Here is a 23,800-nt window from a genome sequence, read left to right on the forward strand (position 1 = left end):
TATATACAATTTGAAATTGTATAAAATGAGAAAGAGAGAAAGGCAAAAGAGACTTAGGCAGGGAATATACAATTGAATCGAATTGTATAAAACGAGAAAGACAGAAAGGCAAAAGAGACTTAGGCAGGGAATATACAATTGAATCGAATTGTATAAAACGAGAAAGACAGAAAGGCAAAAGAGACTTAGGCAGGGAATATACAATTGAATCGAATTGTATAAAACGAGAAAGACAGAAAGGCAAAAGAGACTTAGGCAGGGAATATACAATTGAATCGAATTGTATAAAACGAGAAAGACAGAAAGGCAAAAGAGACTTAGGCAGGGAATATACAATTGAATCGAATTGTATAAAACGAGAAAGACAGAAAGGCAAAAGAGACTTAGGCAGGGAATATACAATTGAATCGAATTGTATAAAACGAGAAAGACAGAAAGGCAAAAGAGACTTAGGCAGGGAATATACAATTGAATCGAATTGTATAAAACGAGAAAGACAGAAAGGCAAAAGAGACTTAGGCAGGGAATATACAATTGAATCGAATTGTATAAAACGAGAAAGACAGAAAGGCAAAAGAGACTTAGGCAGGGAATATACAATTGAATCGAATTGTATAAAACGAGAAAGACAGAAAGGCAAAAGAGACTTAGGCAGGGAATATACAATTGAATCGAATTGTATAAAACGAGAAAGACAGAAAGGCAAAAGAGACTTAGGCAGGGAATATACAATTGAATCGAATTGTATAAAACGAGAAAGACAGAAAGGCAAAAGAGACTTAGGCAGGGAATATACAATTGAATCGAATTGTATAAAACGAGAAAGACAGAAAGGCAAAAGAGACTTAGGCAGGGAATATACAATTGAATCGAATTGTATAAAACGAGAAAGACAGAAAGGCAAAAGAGACTTAGGCAGGGAATATACAATTGAATCGAATTGTATAAAACGAGAAAGACAGAAAGGCAAAAGAGACTTAGGCAGGGAATATACAATTGAATCGAATTGTATAAAACGAGAAAGACAGAAAGGCAAAAGAGACTTAGGCAGGGAATATACAATTGAATCGAATTGTATAAAACGAGAAAGACAGAAAGGCAAAAGAGACTTAGGCAGGGAATATACAATTGAATCGAATTGTATAAAACGAGAAAGACAGAAAGGCAAAAGAGACTTAGGCAGGGAATATACAATTGAATCGAATTGTATAAAACGAGAAAGACAGAAAGGCAAAAGAGACTTAGGCAGGGAATATACAATTGAATCGAATTGTATAAAACGAGAAAGACAGAAAGGCAAAAGAGACTTAGGCAGGGAATATACAATTGAATCGAATTGTATAAAACGAGAAAGACAGAAAGGCAAAAGAGACTTAGGCAGGGAATATACAATTGAATCGAATTGTATAAAACGAGAAAGACAGAAAGGCAAAAGAGACTTAGGCAGGGAATATACAATTGAATCGAATTGTATAAAACGAGAAAGACAGAAAGGCAAAAGAGACTTAGGCAGGGAATATACAATTGAATCGAATTGTATAAAACGAGAAAGACAGAAAGGCAAAAGAGACTTAGGCAGGGAATATACAATTGAATCGAATTGTATAAAACGAGAAAGACAGAAAGGCAAAAGAGACTTAGGCAGGGAATATACAATTGAATCGAATTGTATAAAACGAGAAAGACAGAAAGGCAAAAGAGACTTAGGCAGGGAATATACAATTGAATCGAATTGTATAAAACGAGAAAGACAGAAAGGCAAAAGAGACTTAGGCAGGGAATATACAATTGAATCGAATTGTATAAAACGAGAAAGACAGAAAGGCAAAAGAGACTTAGGCAGGGAATATACAATTGAATCGAATTGTATAAAACGAGAAAGAGAGAAAGGCAAAAGAGACTTGGGCAGGAAAATATTTGTATTGTATAATTATAAGTGTGTAGGACGATTATATACAATTTGAAATTGTATAAAATGAGAAAGAGAGAAAGGCAAAAGAGACTTAGGCAGGGAATATACAATTGAATCGAATTGTATAAAACGAGAAAGAGAGAAAGGCAAAAGAAATTGGGCAGAGGAGTATTTTTATTGTATAATTATAAGTGTATAGGATGAAAATATATGTATTTGCATGTGTATATACAATTTTCTCTCACTTTATACAAACAGAAACACATTTTAGACATTTCGTTTCTGTTTATATAAGCGAGAGAGGCGAGGGTGGTGAGCGAGATTAGGGAGAGTGGCAAGCGAGATATGGGAGAGGGAAATGAAAATATATGTATTTATGCAATTTCCTCTCGCTTAATACAAACACAAACGCATTTTGTACATTTGTTTTTGTTTTAAAAGCGAGAGTGGCGAGCGAGATTCCACCAAGGAGAATGGCGAAAAAATTATAGTTTGCTATAGGGTACAATTAAATCAAAATATATTTATAGCATTTAATTTGAATTAATAATTTACTATCATATACAATTTTCTCTTAAATATATGATCGGTAGATCATTATTTGTTAGAAGTGCAATTTTTAACTCTTCTGATCTGAGGTCATGTTTGCACAAATTCCTCAAATGGGAACACAAGTTAAACAACGAGCATTAATTGGCCATTTTCTGCAAATCATCCCATTTGTACTAGATGCCTGAGCTCGACCCATATGTTAATTGGGCTTTGGCCCAACAGTACTAGACCCAATGAACATATATAAGCAGATTATGTTACAAAAAATTACCGACATACATATTTTATTTTATAATAATCTCTAAAATTTTCTATCATTATAAAAAAAATTCAAAAATCACCTCTCGGATACATCATTTTCCTTTTGTTCATGCATCCCTATCTCCTCTCGGATATATCTCTCACCTATGTATCTGGAAGTCCAGTGATGTATTTGGATATCCTATCCTCTCTCTGATACATCCCTCGCCTATGTATCTAGATGTATCCAGAAGTATAGTGATGTATCTGAAATCCATAAATTTTAAGAATTTTTTATAATTTGAAAAAGAATAATAAAATAATTTAATTAGCTCTTTAACACAAAGTGATTTATGTAAATTATACATGTTGTTATGGTTAGCATTAGGGAGGTACATGACCGGGTTGGTTCGAATTTTTCAAATTTCAAATCAAAACATTCGTGTAAAATTTTTAAATTTATAAATCAAACCAAACAAATAAAGTTCAGTTTTTTTCATGTTTTTCAACCTCGGGTTGGTTCGGATTTTTTAAATACCAAACCAAACCATTGTGTCAAAATTTTAAATTATAAATCAAACTAAACTAATAAACTTTAAATTTTTCTAGATTTTTGGATTTTTTCGGTAAAGTTTGCATACAAACATATAATTAACTTGTGCTCCAAATATTTCTTTAGTCCAACCAAAATATAATTATCTAAGGTGTTCCTTAAAAGAATAACAGAAAATATGAGATGAGTATTGATGACACAAAAATATTCAATAAAAACTAATAATGAATCGTCATATAAAATAAATATTGTAAAGTCATAATGAAAATAATCATAATTTAAAAGTACTAATAAATGCTAAAATAAGTTTAATAAGTATTACTTACATTACTAAATATTTAAGGAAAAATAAAATTAGATTATGTATTTTAATTGTCTAAACCAATGTAAAACTAAATAACAAATATTCAATATTATTGTCATTCTTAGTGTTGAATTGATTTTCTTTTTGCATTAGTATTAATTTGATTTGATTTAAGTTTTATTATAATTATCAAATCTATGAACTATAATTTTATTGGACCATTTCAAATTCTAAGTTTTAAACTTGAAGTAATATGTTAAAAGATAAAAATTATGAAATATTATTAAAAAATATTTTAAAATGATATCAAAATATATATATTTTTATGTATAAAATAAAATTTTAAAATTACATATATAATGTCGGATTGGTTTGGTCTCAGGTTGATTTTTTTAGTTAAAACCAAATCAATCCAAATATAGTCAATTTTTTTTCAATACCAATTCAAATCAAACCAAATCACTAATTGAATTTTTTTTCTTATTTAACTCAATTTGTGATTTAATTCGATTTTCAATTCGTTTTGCACCCCTAATTAGCATACCAAAAAATTTGGACTGAGCAAGCCCAAATAACTAGCCAAGCTAGTCCAGCAAAAAGGTCCACAATTAGTATTCTACCTCTATTTGTGAAGACATGGAGAAAAACAAGTCTAGTATTGTTTACAATATAATGATAAGTCACAATAGTACTTATCACTAATACATGTCAAACAAGGCTTATTATTAGTAGGTAATTTGTTGTTTTTGTTATTCGTAGTAGATGCGTATTCAAGATTTTAAAAAGATGGATTCATTATTACAAAAAGATGAATCTAAAATATAACTTTGATCGATTTTATCTTTACATTCTTAACACTGAACTATTAAACTAATTTTTTTAGGTATAAATATAATACTACTAGTTTAAAATTTTAATTTGCACACTTATATAAAAAATGATCGTGCTAATTTTTTTTATAAATTTTCAACGTTACACACTTGAGAATTTTGAAAGGTTAAAGTGAAAAATAAAAGAAAAATTGATTGAAACACCAAAAGTGTTCCCGATAACTACTTGGAGGGGTGTTACTAACAAAAATAAGATAGATATAAAATTTAAATTTCTATCTTCCCTTAGAGAGGTGCACCCAATCATCATATTATTATATGTTACTTTTAACGTGGATTCACACACCTATATTATTTTATTTTTAAAAAAATTGAATATTACTATATATAATTTAGGAAAGGAAACATGGGTTCACGTGAACCCACAAAATCCCCTCTAGATACGCCTTTGCTATTACTGTCTGACTGTCTATTATTTCTTGTATGCTTTAATTGTCGTAACATTTTATTATAGTTATTGTTCAAAATGCTTAATCTTATCGAAACTACGCTAAATATGTCATTATTATTATAAAACAATAATTTAACACTAGTGGTAGGCAATCTAATCATATGATTTTTGGGTGGGGTGATTAAGTAAAGTAGGCAAAAATGGATACACCATGAGAAGAACAAATATATGTCGAAAATAGATGTTGCATGTGATCATATATATGTCCACCAAACTCATCCTAGTGAGTGACTTCCAATAGATTTACCAATATAGCTATTATTGATATTACGAAAACAAATGTGGAATATTTACATCAAATTATTTTATTTTATGAATATAAGGTATATACATAGAAATTATACTTAAATGATAAAATTTATATGCATACGTCTGCTGTTTATATATTAATTTAAATTATTATTAGGTGGAAATTTTATTTTTTAAAAATTCTATGTCTTAAATCAAATTACGATAAATAAATATATCGTACATTACTTGGAAAAAGTTGAGCATTATTGACATTGACAAGGATTGTGCTTAAAGGTCATATAAAATGGAACTCTATCCAATTTTTATTAAAGAGAGAATATATGCTAGTGCTCCTAATTATATCTAAAACCAATTTACAAGATATATACATATATGTATATTTATTTTTGCCAAGAATATAACGTACGTAATACATAAGAATCGGCATATTCATCATTTAGAATAATATGATCATGTGACAAATTAAAGGCATCAAGTGTTTATTAATTATTGCTTTTGTTCGAATTTTGATTATTTCATCGAGTATTTTCACCAACCCCACCAAACTAACAAATTATTTGCTAACTCTTCAACACACAACTTGGTTTTCGATTACTCAATATATATATATATATATAAAGTTTTTAACAATAACTTCCCACGTATCCAATATAAGCAATTTTAATTTGTTGTATCCATCTATTTTTTTTTAGTTCTTATTCTTAATACTTTTTACAACTTTGATAAAGGGGAGTGGTATTTTCCCTAACTACTTGAAAAAAAATAGAAGTACCTTTTGTCCCAATACACAGATAAAATTTTGTTGCTTTTGTCCACTGGATCTGTTCCAGTTGAGCTTTATGAAATGAGTTCTTTTTCTGTCCAAGTGCAATGAATCTTCTGCGTATATCAGATGAATTAATTAGTTTTAGGGAAAACGGTCTAATATATCCCTTGATTTTGTCATTTAGAGTTGATATATTTATAAAAAATAACATATATACAAGTAAAGTAATATTTGAAATGGTTAAATAACATATTTTGAACACCCTTTATGTATAATTTCTGCCTCCGCCAAGGCTTTACTCACACCCCAAAAGTTAGTTCAAAGGGAGGAGGATGTGCATGGACAATTATGATTTTGGGGGTCCAATGGCTCTGCTCTGATACCACGTGAAATTAAGTTTTAGGTCTAACTCACACCCCAAAAGTTAGCTCAAAGGGAGGAGGATTTTCCAAGCCTTATAAGGAGTACACCCATCTCATAAATCACCGATGTGGGACTTTTGTAATTCTTTAACAGAAATAACTCACATATATTCTTTTCTCTAACGAAAGTGAAAAAAATTAATTTTAGTTTAATTTTTTAATAATATTTTAAAACAAAATATAATCCCATATGAATATACTTAATCCTTCTCAAACATATATTTTTTTAACTTTTTTTTTCAATGACTAATTTACACTTATTATTTTGAATACTTAAATTTATTTATGTTTCACTAATATTCTTGTAAAATTTATCATAAATGACCCAATTTTTTTTCCAGATACAACAACTAAATTAAAATATAGCCGAAAAATAGTTTTTGATTATAATATAGCAAAAAAAATGTTCTAATCTTTTTTCTTACATTAAGGAATAAATGAAAAAATAAAATAAGAATAAGAAAGAAATTAAAAAAATAATTTATGTATGAAAAAGATTATACTATACCTTGAACTTTGCTAGAAGGATCATAAATACAACTAAATAATTTTAAAAAAAAATAAAGGTTAAATATATAAATTTAAAACTAATTTTTCACTCTCGTTATGTGAGGTCATTTTGTAACGAAAAGTTATATGTGAACCGTTTATGTAACGGTAAGGATATATATGAGTCACTTTCATAACGAGGGACATATCATCTCCAAATGATAAAGTTAAGAGGTACATCAGACCCTTTTCTCTAGTTTTATAATTTTACGATGGAAGCTTCAACGTCTATGTCATGTTCATTGAATTGAGAACAAGAATTAATTAAAACTTTATGAAAATATTCTCAAGAAAGGAACAGAAATGAAAGTTTATATCCATCAACAATTTGGGGTATATATAGAGTGCTTGTTACGAGTTTGTTATAATGAATAACTTAAGCCAAATTTTCATATTTGTGATATCGATAAATAATTTTCTTAAAATAAAAAAGAAAATTATATTATATAAAATTTAGAATTCATAAACTTAACATGCTCTTATAAGATGTAAAAAGCTTAATGCTCCATCATATTCCTACCCCCACTAATTTCTAACATATTGGCATAAAAGAAATTTGATTAGTGTGCAAGTCTATTTTCATTTGCCATTCAATTTATCCTTTTATTAATTTGCAATTAGTTAAAAGGTAGAGAACCTTAATTTATGTCATCATTTGATAAAAGAAAAATACCCTTCTCTATTGCTAGTAACTGTTTTATGAGAAATACTATATGGAAAAATGAGAATATATTAGTACGAAGTATTATATTCGATAGAACCAAAAAAAAAAATTACATTATTTCCACCATTACATAAAACAGGAAAAAAAAAACAAAAACAAAATACCCATAATTAAAAGGGTGAATTAAAACTATTCCTCCTTTTTCTTTTTCATCTCATCGTTAAATTTTAAATTAAACTCTCTTTTTATTGTACTCTATAATTATTTTTTAATAGACTCTTGTAATCTGATTTTTTCTTGAAAGTTGTACAATAACAGAAGTTTAGTGCATCGAATCGAACGATTTTTTTTAAGCTTTTGGAACTTCCTTAGCCAAGATGGTAGGTTGTTGCATGGGAACACCAATGACTACTTCACTTGTTTGCATTTCTATGTCATTTGTAATTACTCCCTTCAATGGTCCCTCAATTTCCTTTTCTTGGTACTCCTTGTATTTTCCCCATAAAACTGAGTATAGCCCTGCTACAATTAACACTGCTCCAAGCACACTGAAATCCAATAAATAAATAAAAAGAAAAATAAATAAATACAAACCCTAAGCTCAAGAAAAATAGTCTAAAAAAAAGTAATGAAAGTAAAACCATAACAAGGCATTCTGAATAGTAACTACGTGAAAATAATACGATAAATCGAAGTACAAAGAAGGAAACAACAAATAATTAGAAACTATAGGAGAAATACTACGACTACTAGTATGAGACGAAAAAAAAAGTGAAATTTTACCCTCCAAGATAGATTTTCTCAGCAAGAATGAAAGAACCCATGATGGCAACAATAATCATCATCAAGGGACTAAAAGCAGTCACAAAAACAGGTCCTCTTTTCTCCATAACAAGACCTTGAACATAATATGCAAGGCTTGATGATACAATCCCCTGAAATTTTATACAATAACATTCGTATAATCAGAAGCAGAGCTAGAATTCTGAGTTTATACGTTCTTAATTATAGAAAATACCATTACAATAAAACTGTGAATTACATGGGGAATTTCCTGGGAATTAGTATGTAAATTTCCATGTAAATAAGTTTCCTGTGAATTTTCATACTAATCCTCAGAAAAATCCCATGTAATTTACAGTGTTTATATAGTGTGCAGTTACTGAGTTATGTAAAACCTGTAGACATATGAGGAATAAAAAAAAAACAAGAAACATACAGCATAGGCAGCAGCAAGAAGATTCATGTCAAAACCAACAGCCCAAGCAGAAGGTTTATGTTCCATCACTAAGGTGACAGCAATTGATTGCAAAGTTCCCATAAAGCAAACAAGTGTAGTAAGAGATAAAGGAGCAGTGTACTTCTTCATTGTAATAGCCTATCAACAAAAAAAAAACAAATATTTTCTCAATACTGTCAGCGTACATAACGTAAACTTTCGAAAATAAGTTTTGATAACAAACCTGAAGTATAAAAAAAGAAGCCCATGCAAAAGTAGCACCAATAAGAAGAATTGAACCTTTAAGCCAATCTTTATCACTTGTTTCATTGGATTGAGAAACATTATTAGAAGTGTTATTATTTGTGTGAATATTATTTGACCATACCAAATTAATAACATGTCCTTTGTACAATGTCATTAACATGGCTCCAGCCACTGTCACAATTGTACCCATCACCTTTGCTTGGCATCTCAACTTTTTTATATGGACCTTCTCCATCCTATAATACATTTAAATTATTATTTTGAAAAAAAAAAAATAATTTTGGAATTTGTAGAATATTTTAATATTATATGTATATGTACCTGCAAAGGACAGCCATGACAAATGTCATTGCAGGAAGCATGTTACTCATGGCACATGAGAATGTTGGAGATGTAAACTTTAGTCCAGCATAGTAGAAATTTTGATCAATCACTGGCCTGTTTTAATAAAATTATATTTAGAAATTAGAATCTCCTATATATGTACAAAAATTAATTTATATACCTTCTTTATATTATCACTAAGATTTTACTTGACTTGATTATATAAATGTATGGTGTATTTTATTTGTGTATGGACAAGTCAAATTCTGAAGAAATATCTGTTTGAAATTAGCGATTTTCTGATAGTAAGTCATGAGAGGGATGCGCTCACCCAAGAAGACCTAATATAAATATTTGGAAGAACATCATGAAAGTCATCTTTGGTCTAAGTTTTCTGTAACAAAAATAAACAAAAGACATAGAATTAGCAATATTTTCATTTTACATAACTATATGTATGACACCAATTAATTTTATAATGAGTAATATATACCTTTCAAGAAGAAGAGCAAAAGGAGCAATAGCAAGAGTAGCAAAGGCATGTCTATAAACAACCAAAACATAATGACTCATTCCTCCATTTAGGCTAACTTTGGTTATGACATTCATTCCAGCATAACCAAATTGTAATGAAATCATTGCTATGTATGGTTTCCCCCTTTGGTAGAAATTACTTAAACAACCTCCTCCTACTTTGTTATTTTCCATTGTTTCTCTTTTCTATATGTATATTTTGGAGAATTAAGAAGAAGAAAAACTCAAAACACTTGGAGGAATTACTTGTGTTTTTCCTAAGGAAATGAAGTGAGGAACCAATGTATTTATAGACAACTTCTTTCTCATGTTATCCATATAGTGGATTTAGATAAAGTAAATTAGCCCTCTCTCTCTTAGGTGTCATGAATTGGCAGTATTTTTTTAAAAATAAATACTCGATGCGAGTAGGTTTTTAGTATTCGTAATTATCATAGACAGTAAAGGTATGAACGTCTCTCATTAAAAAATTACACTGTACATATGCAGTATATTAAAATTGATAACATTTAAAAAAATAATTTTTTTTTGAACTTGTGATGTATACATGTTATCATGTTTATGACTATTATTCAAATATAAAGTTTTAGTCTATATAATATTTTTTTTGAAACAGATTAACAAGAGTACATATAAATGAAAAATATATTTTTTCGTTTTATTTTATGTGACATTTTTTGAATTTCGAGATTCAAATAAGTTTAATTTTGACAGTAATTTTTTATAAATCTCTTAAACATTTCAAATTATCATTTATTGTGACTTATAGTATTTTCTATATAGTTTACAAATATATAAATTTCATTTTTAAAAAAATTGAAGATTGCATGAGTAAATTCTCGATCAAACTTAAACTGTTTAACTCTCGAGAAACGAAAAGTGTCGCATAAATTGAGACAGATGGAATAAATAATTTGCTCTATATAGCCGACTACATTAGATTTATAAAAAGATGTTCAATATTATTCCACAAATAAAATTTAAATAAGGAAGAATGTACACAAACTTCTTATTTCACTTTACGTTTCTGATAAATCTTCGACTTTACGTAAAGCCGACTACGCATTACACTAATATAATATGAAATTTTTTTTGAGATACATTTGATGAAACAGATAAATCGTATATAGAGAGTTCCACTATGGGAATTTTACTAAAGAATTTTTGTTTTTTCCTCTATATATCCTCCTAGTGGTATAAAGTGATTTGAGAGCTACCAAAATTAATTTTAAAGGTTAAATTTTTAGTGCTATGCTGATGCAAAATTAATCAAATGTGATTTGGTGGTGGGATCCACCAGTGCTATCGTCACTAATAATTATGCGGCATATCGACAACGCCGGTGATCGGTCGGAACTCCGGTGACATACATCGGAATTTTAATAGTATGGTTAATTAAAAATTAAAAATTTTATTTTTTAAGATTATGGAATTTGATGATGTAAATTAAAGTAAAAGTACTTTTGTTAGTGTGCCACTAGCTAACAACACATGATTAATGGTGTTTGGTTTTGAATTTCCTATTGCATTAATTTACATTACGCAAAAGATACTCAATTTCGTTAACTTTAACTTGTCACGTTTCATTATTTAAGAGTTAATCTGACTAATTTTCGAAGCGTAATTGATCGGTTAAATTAACTTAATATTTTAAATTTAGATTGATATTTAAAGACTATACGAAAATAATTAAATTAATTTTTTTCTCATATTAATATGATGAGAAAATGCATGTTGGTCAAAATCTATACAGATTAACTCTTGAAAAGTGAATGACGACAAGTAAAAATGAGTGACGAATATATTCGTAGCTAAATATCAAAATTTGTGGCTATCATTTACGAGCTATTATCGATTAAGTTTGTAGCTTAGCTAATTCCAATTCTTTTCTTATAGTGATTAATCATCCAATAATATAGCTAATTAATTACACGCTAATGGTGTTTGATTTCGAATTTGCCATTGCATCAATCAATTATACAATAATAGGAGACTTGTAGATTAATATCTTTTATTCTCCTCTTTTTATATTTGTAGATAAAAATAGAATATATCCCACAAATAATAATGTGTTAATTAACTTGTGTGGCTTAATTAGACAAATATTGTTTTGATGACATAGGATGAAAACGATAGTACTTCTAGACAAAGTATAAGATTCTAAGAGTCCGGAGCTTAAAAGGTACAAAATATTAATAAAATTTTTATAATGGTATATAAAATTTTATATTAACCAAAACGGCAAAATCGCTGCAACAAATGCGATTTACTCCACAGGAAAAAGCAAAATCGCTGCCACTGCAGCGATTTTGCAAAATGTAAATTATTTTTTTTAAAAAAATTGAAATCGCTAGCTAGGCAGCGATTTTCAATTTTTTGTAAAAGAAATTTTATTTTATTTTTGAAAATATGTAAATCGCTGCCTAGGCAGCGATCCATATTTTTTTAAAAAAAAAATTATAAAATCGCTGCCTAGGCAGCGATTTTGTGAAAAATAACCTTTTTTTTTTTGAAAATTGCTGCCTATGCAGCGATTTTTCTTATTTTTTTTTAAAAGAAATTATAAAAAAAATTGAAAATCACTGCCAAGGCAGCGATTTTCAAATTTCTTTTTTTTATCTTTTACAAAAAATTGAAAATCGCTGCCTAGGTAGCGATTTCAATTTTTTATAAAAAAAAATTCACATTTTGCAAAATCGCTGCAGTGGCAGCGATTTTGCTTTTTCCGGTGGAGTAAATCGCAGTTGTTGCAGCGATTTTGCCGTTTTGGTTAACATAAAATTATATATACCGTTTTAAAATTTTTATTAATATTTTGTATCCTTTAGGCTCCGGACTCAAGATTCTAAATTCCACAAATAGTGACATAATTATAAGTTTTTATTGGCACCAAATTAAAGTGATATAGCTTTATTTTCCACCTAAATAAAAAAACTTTATTTTATCACCAAAATCGATGGATCTCTTACGTTATTATCATAATTTTCACAAAATCTTTTCTATATATTTTTACTCGAACGTGCCAGAAAATAATATGGAAAAAAAATGAAAGAAAATGTCATCACTAGCTACCTAGTATACATACATGCTAGTGGAAGATGATGATTCACATAATTAATTAATGGAATGCAGTTCTGATTCCTAAAATCTTCTAGTATTAATTAATATTGTTTAAGCATAATCATATTGGTAATTAGTGCATGATGATAGTATTAATTAAAATATATTGTGAATGTGACATTTTAATTTTACAAGGGTATATCATGACTCATAGTTGTGTTACAGTTTACTACTACAACTATTTTGCTTATTCACTTCCAATCCAAGTTAATGCTCTTCATTTAGATTCCATACTTGGTAAAATCTATGATTCAAAATTTCATTACATCATCCAAGTAAGTTTTTTTTTTTCCCGTAAATTCGTTATCGTTTCTTTTTGAGCGTGCATATATGTAATTAATAACTTACCAATCATATAGGAAATATAAATTACACCAGACAAATCTAATATAATGAACTCGAATAAACAAACTTTAGCAGAAAGAATTTGATTCCTTAACATCTCTTATGATTTACAACATATTGCACCATAAAAAAATTATACAATTGGCTGCTTGGCTAAAAATATTATCATGAGTCCCTAGTCAATATATATACGACTATGCGTATAATATGTATTATATATTTGTCAGCTACTTTTTAATAAGCGGTTATATTAAGTAAAAATTCAAAGAAATAAAAGTTTTTGACACCTCTATAGCTTTTATTTATTTTGCCTTAGTCACTTCAAAATTTAATTATTTGTTTAATTTCATGTCCTTTTGACTTCCCATTTCTTTGGGGTGTTTAATTATGCCCACATAAATTAAATAGAGGATCTTTTCAAGGATGAGTGATTTAATTAGTGGAATCTATGAAAGAATCCATGATTGATCAGTTCATTGTACTACTTTTATTAATAATAAAAATTTAACCAAAGAGCATTAACACCAGCTAAGTGTTCAATGATTTCACTTACAAAAAAATCTAATATAGTTTTTCTTGCATCAATAATAAAACTAATTACATAATATATATATAGTAATAATAAGAAAATAGTGCAAATAATATATACATAGAGAACATAGTAAGTCCTCGCCTCAATAAATGTTGTGAAAATTAACGAGATTTCTTTATCTAAAATATTGAATTTAGATAAATCTAATCAGGTAACATCTAGCTACGATGTAGAGATAAAATTTTCTAAGATTTATAGTAACCTATTACACTGTGCAAAGATAATATGATGATACAAAATTTCTTAGGTTGATAATATATGTTATTTAATTTAAACAGTCTAAAAAACGTTAATAACATGATGAAATCATGAAATTGTTTGCTAACTCCTCATTTTCTAAGTTTGAATATTGATGGATCTGTATATGATGACACATCGCAATTTTTTATTTTTTTTGGTTAGAGATTTATGACTAATAATAAAATACATGGTTCATTATGAGGACACATATCTTGGCTAAAAAAGAAATATATAAATTTATTATATACTTGGTTCATTATATGGTGACACATCTCTATTGCTAGGTCAATTTAGCATTGTTTAGTATTATTTCTTTTTGTTTTCTGGACAAATTATTAATTAAATTTAATTCACATAAAAAATACTAACAATTCATTCATATGAATAAAATTTATATTACTAAATCTAGTAAAAGACACGGTACCTATAGGTACGATCAATGTTTTAGAAGAAGCGAGCATGAGACGAGACGTTTTACTTGGTATAGGTGAGACGTAAGTCTTACAGATTTTAAAATTTTTAATTTACAATATAGTATAATAATATAATAACATAAAATTATAAAATACATCAATAGAGTGAGATAATTATAAACATAATTAAGGAAACTCATAGAAAATAAAACTTCTGGTTATATAAGTATAAGTAGTCTAATATCTTAACTTTCTAATAATAAAAGATAAAAGAATCATTATTTCTGAAGATATTTTTTTTGTTACAGTATACGGTTTACTCCTCTAAAAGAAAATAATCAATAAAACTTAGTATTATTATAATAAAAACATCACTCTATCATGAATAAAAATCAAATTAGTTTCAAATAGCTAAATAAAATGTGATAATTTTGAGACATATAACAAAATTATGAAGATCAATGAGAAGTGAAAAAGTAAAATTTCACTAAATATTTTTGAAAGAAATGTTACGCACTAAATAATTACCTACACAATATTTCCAAATAGTAAAAATATGATACAATGTTACCAAATAGTAAAAATACGATACTACAACTTGTTATTTGAGTTACTCACAATTTTCTTATCTCTATAGATTAAAAAATTATTAAATATCATTCAATTATTCAAAAAATTATGAGGGTCAACAATGTTAACTAAAGATTTTAACACATAATTCGTGTAAACATCTATGAGGCGAGCCCTGAACGTTGGGCGTCGGGCGTGCTTAGGGCGTACAATCGGGCGCTTAGGGCATAAGTCTTACAGAACTAAGTGTAGAGACTGAAATTTTATTGATAAATCCATATAAAATTTGGATTAAATCTTAAATTCATGATACGTTGACTAATTCCAAATTATATTAAGGTCAGTCCATTAAGTTGACAAGACGAGCTCAACTCATGATCTTCAAGCCCAAAGATCAAAATTGTTTGGACTAAAACACCCCTAAATCCCTAGTTCAAGCCTATATAAAGAGGTCTTATGAAAGGAAGAAAAGAAGAAGACACATAGAGAATCCTTGTTCTTCAGTGGTGATCTACAAGTCCTTCACATACAAAGAAATCTTCGTTTCAAGTGTTTAGCCACAAGTACAAAGAAGTCTTCGCTCCAAAAGTTGAGCCGCAAGTGTTCCATCAAATCAAGAACATCATTGAAGAGAAAAATCAGGGGATTACATATCTTTTATTAAAGATTTTTATAAAGATTGTATCCTTCACATAAGTTCAAATACAAATAATATTATTTGCTTGCTATTTTCCTTTCCTGTTTATTATATTTCAGGATTGAAACTTTAGACGCATACACTAAGCCCCACTGTTGAATTTCGAGACGTTTTGCTAGAATTCCAACAGAGTTTTTTAGAACACTCAGTACGATCTTTAACGAGCGAAATTAGTAGCTTCATAAGTAAGATCTTTAACCCATTACAGACATGTAAAGATATTTTATACGATATATTTTTTGTACATATTAGTTAAATTCCTAAGATATAATGATTTCATTTGCTTTTCTTTATTTCAAAAACAATAAAATTCCCTCCTACAACTTGTGGCCCTAAGAAATCTGCACAGGTAATATGAAGGAGATTAATCTGCTACCTATGAATTGAGCACTACATCTTTAACAAACTTCGCCATGCAAAATTGCACTGTTAATATTTAAATCGCGTATCTAGTGACTCAGCATATTTTAATCTGCTCAAATTCAGCTCAATCTATCATGTTTTGATGTTATTCATATCTTTATTGTAATGTAAATTGCCTACTCTTGATTCTAATTATTCATATCAAAATTAAATTAAATTTTAATTTATATTGAAAAAGTCTTTAGTATAATTAAAACTTCAAAATTACTCGATAAAAGTTTTAACTTTCACAAATTATACATTATAATATATAATATATTAATGGCAGTGAAATCATATGCATAAGCTTTTATATTATTAAATCTAGTAAAAAAACTAACGTAACGACAGATACAATCTATAATGAATGAAATTTGTTCAAACATATACGATATTTGATATAGTTGTGGAAATATATGAATTTTAGTTTTGCATTGAGAAGTAAAATAAATTGAGGACTATATCTTATAACTCAAAGAATTAGAGCACGCAACACAAATTGCAATATCAGAAAGTTTAAATTTCTCCGAGTCCATATATGATCCAAAAGGAAACTTCATTTTTTAGGGGCGGGAGAGGGTAGAAAAATCATGATAAAAAAAGAAAAAGCTTAGAGAATTAGAGCATACAATACAAAATCACAATATCAAAAAGTTCAAATTGCTCCGAGTCCATATATGATCCAAAAGGAAAGTACCCTTTTTACGGGCCGGGAGAGGATAGGATAATCGTGATAAAAATAGCTTAGAGAATTAGAACACGCAATACAAATCACAATAATATTGGAAAGTTTAAGGGCAGCTTTCACATATAGCAAACAAAAAATTCATATTTGTATGCTATAACAAAGTTTGCATAATTGCGCTCCATAGCAAACATAAAACTGTATAATTCGCTATACATATACAATTGTATAATTCGCTGGCCTAAATTGTATAATTCGCTATTCTATTTCACTGCAACTGTATAATGCACAATTGTATAATTCGCTGGCTATTTCGCTGCAATATTTTTATAAAATTTGTTTTGCATACAATTGAATCGAATTAAAATGTAATGCATTTGTCTACAATTGAATTGAAGTAAAATGTTTGTAAATTGTATAATTAAGTGTATAACAAGAAGATATATGTTTTTGCATTTGTATATACAATTTTCTCTCGCTTTATACAAAACAGAAACGAATTTATACACTTCTGTGTATAAAGCGAGAGAGGCGAGCAGAGGGAGAGTGGCGAGCGAGAATGGGAGAGTGGCGAGCGAGATTTTTGGGAGAGAGGCGCCTGGCAAACTTTGGCTAACGTTTGCTATGGAGCACAATTAAATCGAACCCTAGCTACTCCATTTATTTTAGATTATTAATTTGCTATTATATACAATTTTTCCAAAATTTAAATCCTCCGAGTTCATATATGATCCAAAAGGAAAGTACCATTTTATGATCCAAAAGGAAAGCACCATTTCTAGGAGACGGGAGAAGATAGAAAAATCATGATCAAAATAGCGAATCAAAATTATGAAATTTAAGTGTTAAATAAAATGACTTATTTATTATTTATCATGAATGAGAGAATTATTACTGATACAATATGTCCAATTGGTGTACTATTCATTTTACACCTTGTAACTGCCTAGTATTTAGTAGCTTAATAAAAAAAAATCTGCAATAGTTTCTTAAAAATTTTGGAAAAATACATTATTTTGGTAATTAATTTTAATAATGACTTACTTTAATTAAATTTACATTTTTGTTAGCTATTTCGTAAGTTCACTTTTTCATATTTTGAACTTTTGTTATTGAAAATTTGGACTCGCCGAACTTTATCACTTAGCATATTGTACAGCATTAGTCTATCTTATCATTTTTGTCTTCTTACTTCAACCATGGAAGTTTTCTCCTATCCAACACTTATCTTCATTGCCCTCATCTCTCTTTTTTTCTTCTACTTTCTCAAAAAATATCCCAATAAATCCGGTTTCAAAATCTACCCACTCGTCGGAGCATTGCCGGAGTTTCTCCTTAACCGTCACCGATTTCTCGAATGGACCACCAATGTACTCTCAAATTGCACTACCAACACCGCCGTCTTCTATCGCCCTGGAAATATTCACGGCGTCATGACGGCGAATCCACTCAACGTTGAACACATGCTCAAAGCCAATTTTGAAAATTTCCCAAAAGGATTTCGATTCTACACTCGGCTTCAAGATTTCCTCGGCGACGGAATTTTTAACGTTGATGGTGAAATCTGGAAAATTCAAAGGAAATCTGCTAGCTATGAATTTAGCACCAGATCTCTAAGAAATTTCGTCATGCACACTGCCCAGGTAAATGTTTAATCACGCATTTATTAATTAAACAGAAAAAATTCAAACTAATTAGATGTTGAGCAGATACCCAAAAATAATTGAAGTGACCCACTAGAGAAAAATATATATATATATATATATCATTTTCGTCTTCTTTTCCCAAATTCTCAACCATGGAATTTTTCTCCCTTATCTTCACTGTCCTCATCTCTCTGTTTTTCTCCTACTATTTCAACAAAAATCTCCAAAAAAAGGGTTTCAAAATCTATCCACTCGTCGGAGCATTGCCGGGTTTTCTCCATAACCGTCATCGTTTTTACGATTGGATGACCGATGTACTCTCTAATTGCCCTACCAACACCGCCGTCTTCCACCGCCCTGTAAATGTTCACGGCATTATGACGGCGAATCCACTTAACGTTGAACACATGCTCAAAACCAATTTTGAAAATTTTCCAAAAGGATTTCGATTCTATACTCGGCTACAAGATCTATTCGGCGATGGCCTTTTCAATGTGGATGGTGAAAGTTGGAGAACTCAACGGAAATCTGCTAGCTATGAATTTAGCACCAGATCTCTGAGGAATTTCGTTATGGAAACTGCACAGGTAATATATACTAATAGTAGTTTATCAGAGGTCGTGAACCAAAAATAATAATTTTATTAGGTTACGAAAACACAAAGAAAACTTAGTAGTTGAACTCTGTTAATTCGACCTCACGACATACTTTTATTTACTTAATTATATTATAACAGGTTGAGATTCATACGCGATTGATTCCAATACTTGAAGAAGCATCTAAAAGGGGTACAATTATTGACATTCAAGACATCTTAGAAAGATTTGCATTTGATAATATCATCAAGCTTGCATTCAATGTGGATGCAAATTGTTTAGGAGGAGCTGAAAGTGAATTCATGCAAGCTTTTGATATTGCAACAACTCTAAGTTCAGGTAGATTCATGTATGCAATTCCCTTCCTTTACAAAATAAAGAAAATTTTGAACATTGGTTCAGAGAAAAAACTACAAAAATCGATTAAGGTGGTGCATGAATTCGCGGATAATATAATAAATTCAAGAATGGAAGAGCGCGATGAGAAGAAAGATGAAGACCTGTTATCAAGATTCATGGGAGATAGTAATGAAGTTTCAGCTAAATTCTTGAGGGACATTGTCATTAGTTTCATCCTAGCTGGTCGAGACACGACATCATCAGCTCTAACTTGGTTCTTTTGGATATTGTCTTCAAGGAAAGATATAGAACAAAAGATATTAGAAGAATTAGTTGAAATTCGTGGAAGAAATGGGAAAAAGATTGGCGAGGCTTATAATTTCGACGAGTTAAGAGAAATGCAGTATCTCCATGCAGCTATTTCAGAATCCATGAGGTTATATCCACCAGTACCAATTGATACAAGGAGTTGTTTGAAAGATGAAATTTTACCAGATGGGACTTTTATTGGTAAAGATTGGTTTATAAGTTATCAAACTTATAGCATGGGAAGAATGGAGAATATTTGGGGTAAAGATTGTTGTGAGTACAAACCAGAAAGATGGTTCGACGAAAATGGTGTTTATAAACAAGAAAGTCCATTTAAATTTCCAGTGTTTCATGCTGGACCAAGAATGTGTCTTGGAAAAGACATGGCTTATATTCAGATGAAATCAATTGCAGCTTCTGTGTTAGAAATGTTTGAATTTGATGTTCAGTTGGAGAATGGCAAGTGCCCTGAATATGTGTTATCTTTGACTCTAAGAATGAAAGGAGGTTTGCCTGTGAAGGTGAAAGAAAGATGTAAGTAAGGCCATTTCACGAGCCGATCTATATCGATGTAATGGAAGTGAAAGACTCAGCGACTCAGCAATGATATCGACGTAATGAAAGGAAAGACTCAGCAATGAATAATAGTCGCGAGTTTATATAGTATAATTATGGCTATGTAATGTCTAATGTATTGAGAAGATTTGGTTGTTATTTTCATGATGTATATATTATAACTTGAAGGAGAGTTCAGTTTCATTTTTTCGATAATTAAGGAGCAATAATGTATTATTGCACACACATAACATATTACACATAAAAAGACGATCATCACCCTCCATAAGTTTTAAGTTACTGATATCTGTTTAAGGTAATACTATTACATATCGAAATACGAAGAGATGTGAGCAGTGAGGACTACTAGTAGATCTTATGTTATCTACAAAATTGTTTATCAGTGGTGCTACTGCTACACACACTCCATATTCAGGTAGTCACCAGAGGAGCAGCTGCTTTAAATGGAAGCATACAAGAGTAAGTGACGTACTTGACACTGTCGATCAGCACAACAACAAATATCCGAGAAAGGGACTTGGGACCCATTATGCCATCACCATCAGCATCACCTGCCTCTCTTGGATCAACCAAAACAGACACTACCATGGATGATAGTGACTTGTTCCCGGTGAAGTTCTCTTGCTTTCCAGTTGTTCCACTTTGTTCTTCAGAAAAGTTATGAGAGGGTCTAGAAAGGGAAACAGGAGGACCATTGAGGATCCTTCTATTTCTGTGGATGCGTGTGGCGTTCTGCCTTTGTTCCATAGAAATATTTCTACCATTGGTAGCACGAACTATGGCCCCTGGAGCAGATGATAGAACATCAAACTGGAACACTTCTGTACACATGCCTGAACTCATCAAAGGTCCTGTTGAAATGAACACAAACAATGAATTAAAGACTGGAAAGCAGAAGGCTTTCTCCAAACAATAAATTTCTCAGAACATTAACTATGAAGAGGATAGAGTGAGATCAGACATAAAATTTAGGGACCTAGAAACTCAAAATGTCTAATTCTCAAGGCAAACATGTGAAAGAGAAGCAACTCATAAACAAACTTGATTTCGCCGAAATTTGATTAGGGTGTAAAAGCCAGAGGAATACATTTCTATCAAGAATAACAGATTTGAACTTTAAAAAAAAAACGAAAAGCAGAACATGAGTTAAATGATAGGAAAGTCCTTAAACCGCTCACTCATATCACAAAGATAAGAATTAATAGAGTGAGTCAAGATTGCTACAGTACTTACCGGCAACACCTTCAAGGTACCACTGCTGCATAGTTGACTGCACATTCTCCTTTTCTACAGTCCCAAGAGCCCTTTGTCCCACTGCAGAACTTCGATAAAGGCGAGGATGGCTTCCGGGGATAGCAGGGGCTAAATCTCCAGGAACTGCAAGGCCTGTCTCTCTATTGTTCTTATCAGAACCTCCATGAGATGCCATGGCTTTCTCACTTGCTAATACAGACTGAATAATCAGGTTCCCGTCAATCTTAACAAGTTTATCATTCCTCGGGACATACAAAGAGGCTGCTAGAGGGTTACTACCATTGCCCATGTGAACAAACTCATCTGCAGCCTTGTAGGTGTTTTGCTGATTGCTTTCACTGTGGTCGCCCCGGCCACAATGTGAGCTATAATCTTTTTCACTGTACTTCCCAGAATACCCAGTCCCATTCACTGGCCCATCCACAACCAAAACTCTTCCATGATGTTTCTCGTAGAATCCACTCCCAACAGAAAATCCACCCAAAAATGGTTCCCTCGTACCTCCATATCTCACATTCAGTAAAGGAACCAACCCACCAAAGAGCAGCATGAAGAAAAGCACGCCAAGTAAGCTAATACTGGCAACCTTTTTAGTTTTTACCTCACTCTTCTTTTTCTCCCCTTTCTTGGTACTCTTTGGCGCAGGCGCTGCTGCCTGTGGTTTCAACTTGGGAATAGGAACCAATGGCACTTGTGACCCTTGTGGCTTCATCATATAAGGTGGGGGATATGACATCCATGGATACACCATAGAAGGATGGGGATACATCCCAGGGGGTGGCTGCACTTGAGGAGGTACACCAGTACCCCCAAGCTGTGTCTTAAGAGTTAAATTTTCCGCCATTACGTAGGATATCTTAGCATTCAAGTCTTGAATTGTTGAATGCATTATTCTAACTTTATCCTCTAATTCCTCAACATAATGCTTCTTCCTTTGTCTTGACAAGTGAGCACTTTCCCTATTCCTAATTAGTCTAGCCATCTTCTTTTCGTCCTCATCATTATTAACATTATCACTAAGGGAAAACATACTGGATTTTTGATGTTTACTTGCGTTATTCAAATCTTCACCACCTTTTTTCCTTTTCAATAAAGAGCTACTACAGTTACTTATATTAGCACTGACACCCTCTAATTTAAATTTATGTTCTACAGTTCCACCTTTAACTGAATTACTTCCTAAATTGGGAGAAGAATGTACCGATTTGTTCGAATCCGACAGATAATTCAGCCCTCCGCAATTGCCAGAACCCTGCGACTCCGGTGAATGACAATTCAAAACCTTTGCATCACTCAAACCTTTCTTGTCATTGCTAGACTCCCGAGAAACATCATGGTTGGATCCATTGGACTCCGGAGATGGCACATTCAAATACCCGGAGACATCAGTAGAAATCTGGGGCAACGACGGCGACACTTCATTCGAAAGTCTCGAGCTGCTGGAACGCTGACCAATCTCCGGCGATGACGTGTCCATAACCATCACACCTCCTGTTGCCTGATTACCAGAAATATCGCTCATTTCCTCTAACTTCAACTTGACATTAGTAGAAGAGTCGACAGAATTCCCAATCAATTGACTTCCAGATTGACCAAAGCAATTAGGGTCCATCTGGACCGAATTGGAACCCGGAGCTTCCTCCAGAGAATCTCCCGAGGTCGACTTGAATATTCCAGAAGCATCGTCAAAACTCCCGATCAGTTGACTCCCATGTTGACCAAAGTCCATCTGACCCGGCTCCGACCCGATACAATCAGCCAAGCAATTAGGTTTTTGAAACGCATCTCCATCCACAGGATTCGGGAAGAAATCATCGAATGATACATCAAAATCAACGTCATCAATCGAGAAATCTACACTCCGAAATTCCATCGGGAAATCATCACCGATCCCCTGATCTGCTTCGGTGATATGTTGGACAAAAAACGTATGGTCAAGCGGTGGAACTGCAAGACCATCGAATTCCCCGGTGAGATTCTCATCCACCGGCGGCGGTTGATCGGACATATCTAGAATTTTCCGGCAATCTGATCAGAGATTTAGAGAGAGAGAAAGGGTAGAAATAGAGAAGAAAGTGAGATTTTGTTATACAATATAGTTTTTATTTATTATATAT

At 31.0% G+C, this 23,800-nt stretch overlaps 3 protein-coding genes across 4 annotated transcripts; 1 reads left to right on the forward strand and 2 right to left on the reverse strand.

The window, feature by feature from the left end:
* Positions 1-7,621: 7,621 nt before the first annotated feature.
* On the reverse strand, positions 7,622-10,172 carry LOC107001750 (WAT1-related protein At5g07050). The gene is made up of 7 exons (XM_015199725.2): positions 9,859-10,172; positions 9,697-9,759; positions 9,363-9,479; positions 9,019-9,277; positions 8,775-8,933; positions 8,339-8,490; positions 7,622-8,103 (listed from the first exon to the last, which is right to left on the reverse strand). Exons 1-7 carry the CDS (start codon positions 10,071-10,073, stop codon positions 7,905-7,907), a joined length of 1,164 nt encoding a protein of 387 aa, XP_015055211.1. The 5' UTR covers positions 10,074-10,172; the 3' UTR covers positions 7,622-7,904.
* A 7,918-nt stretch (positions 10,173-18,090) lies between these two features.
* Positions 18,091-20,609, forward strand: LOC107002226 (cytochrome P450 94A2). 2 transcript variants are annotated; one of them, XM_015200160.2, is made up of 2 exons: positions 18,091-18,606; positions 19,346-20,609. In XM_015200160.2, the coding sequence occupies exons 1-2, from the start codon at positions 18,163-18,165 to the stop codon at positions 20,393-20,395; spliced, it is 1,494 nt and encodes a 497-aa protein (XP_015055646.1). In that variant the 5' UTR covers positions 18,091-18,162; the 3' UTR covers positions 20,396-20,609. The 2 variants fall into 2 exon arrangements, with proteins under 2 accessions (XP_015055646.1, XP_015055647.1); XM_015200161.2 differs by having other exon boundaries at positions 18,125-19,196.
* Positions 20,591-23,786, reverse strand: LOC107002225 (bZIP transcription factor 17). Its single transcript, XM_015200159.2, has 2 exons — positions 21,663-23,786; positions 20,591-21,280 (listed from the first exon to the last, which is right to left on the reverse strand). The coding sequence occupies exons 1-2, from the start codon at positions 23,689-23,691 to the stop codon at positions 20,841-20,843; spliced, it is 2,469 nt and encodes an 822-aa protein (XP_015055645.1). The 5' UTR covers positions 23,692-23,786; the 3' UTR covers positions 20,591-20,840.
* Between the last annotated feature and the right edge of the window lie 14 nt (positions 23,787-23,800).

The sequence above is a fragment of the Solanum pennellii genome, chromosome 10 (assembly GCF_001406875.1).
Source record: "Solanum pennellii chromosome 10, SPENNV200".
Taxonomy (NCBI): Eukaryota; Viridiplantae; Streptophyta; class Magnoliopsida; order Solanales; family Solanaceae; genus Solanum; species Solanum pennellii.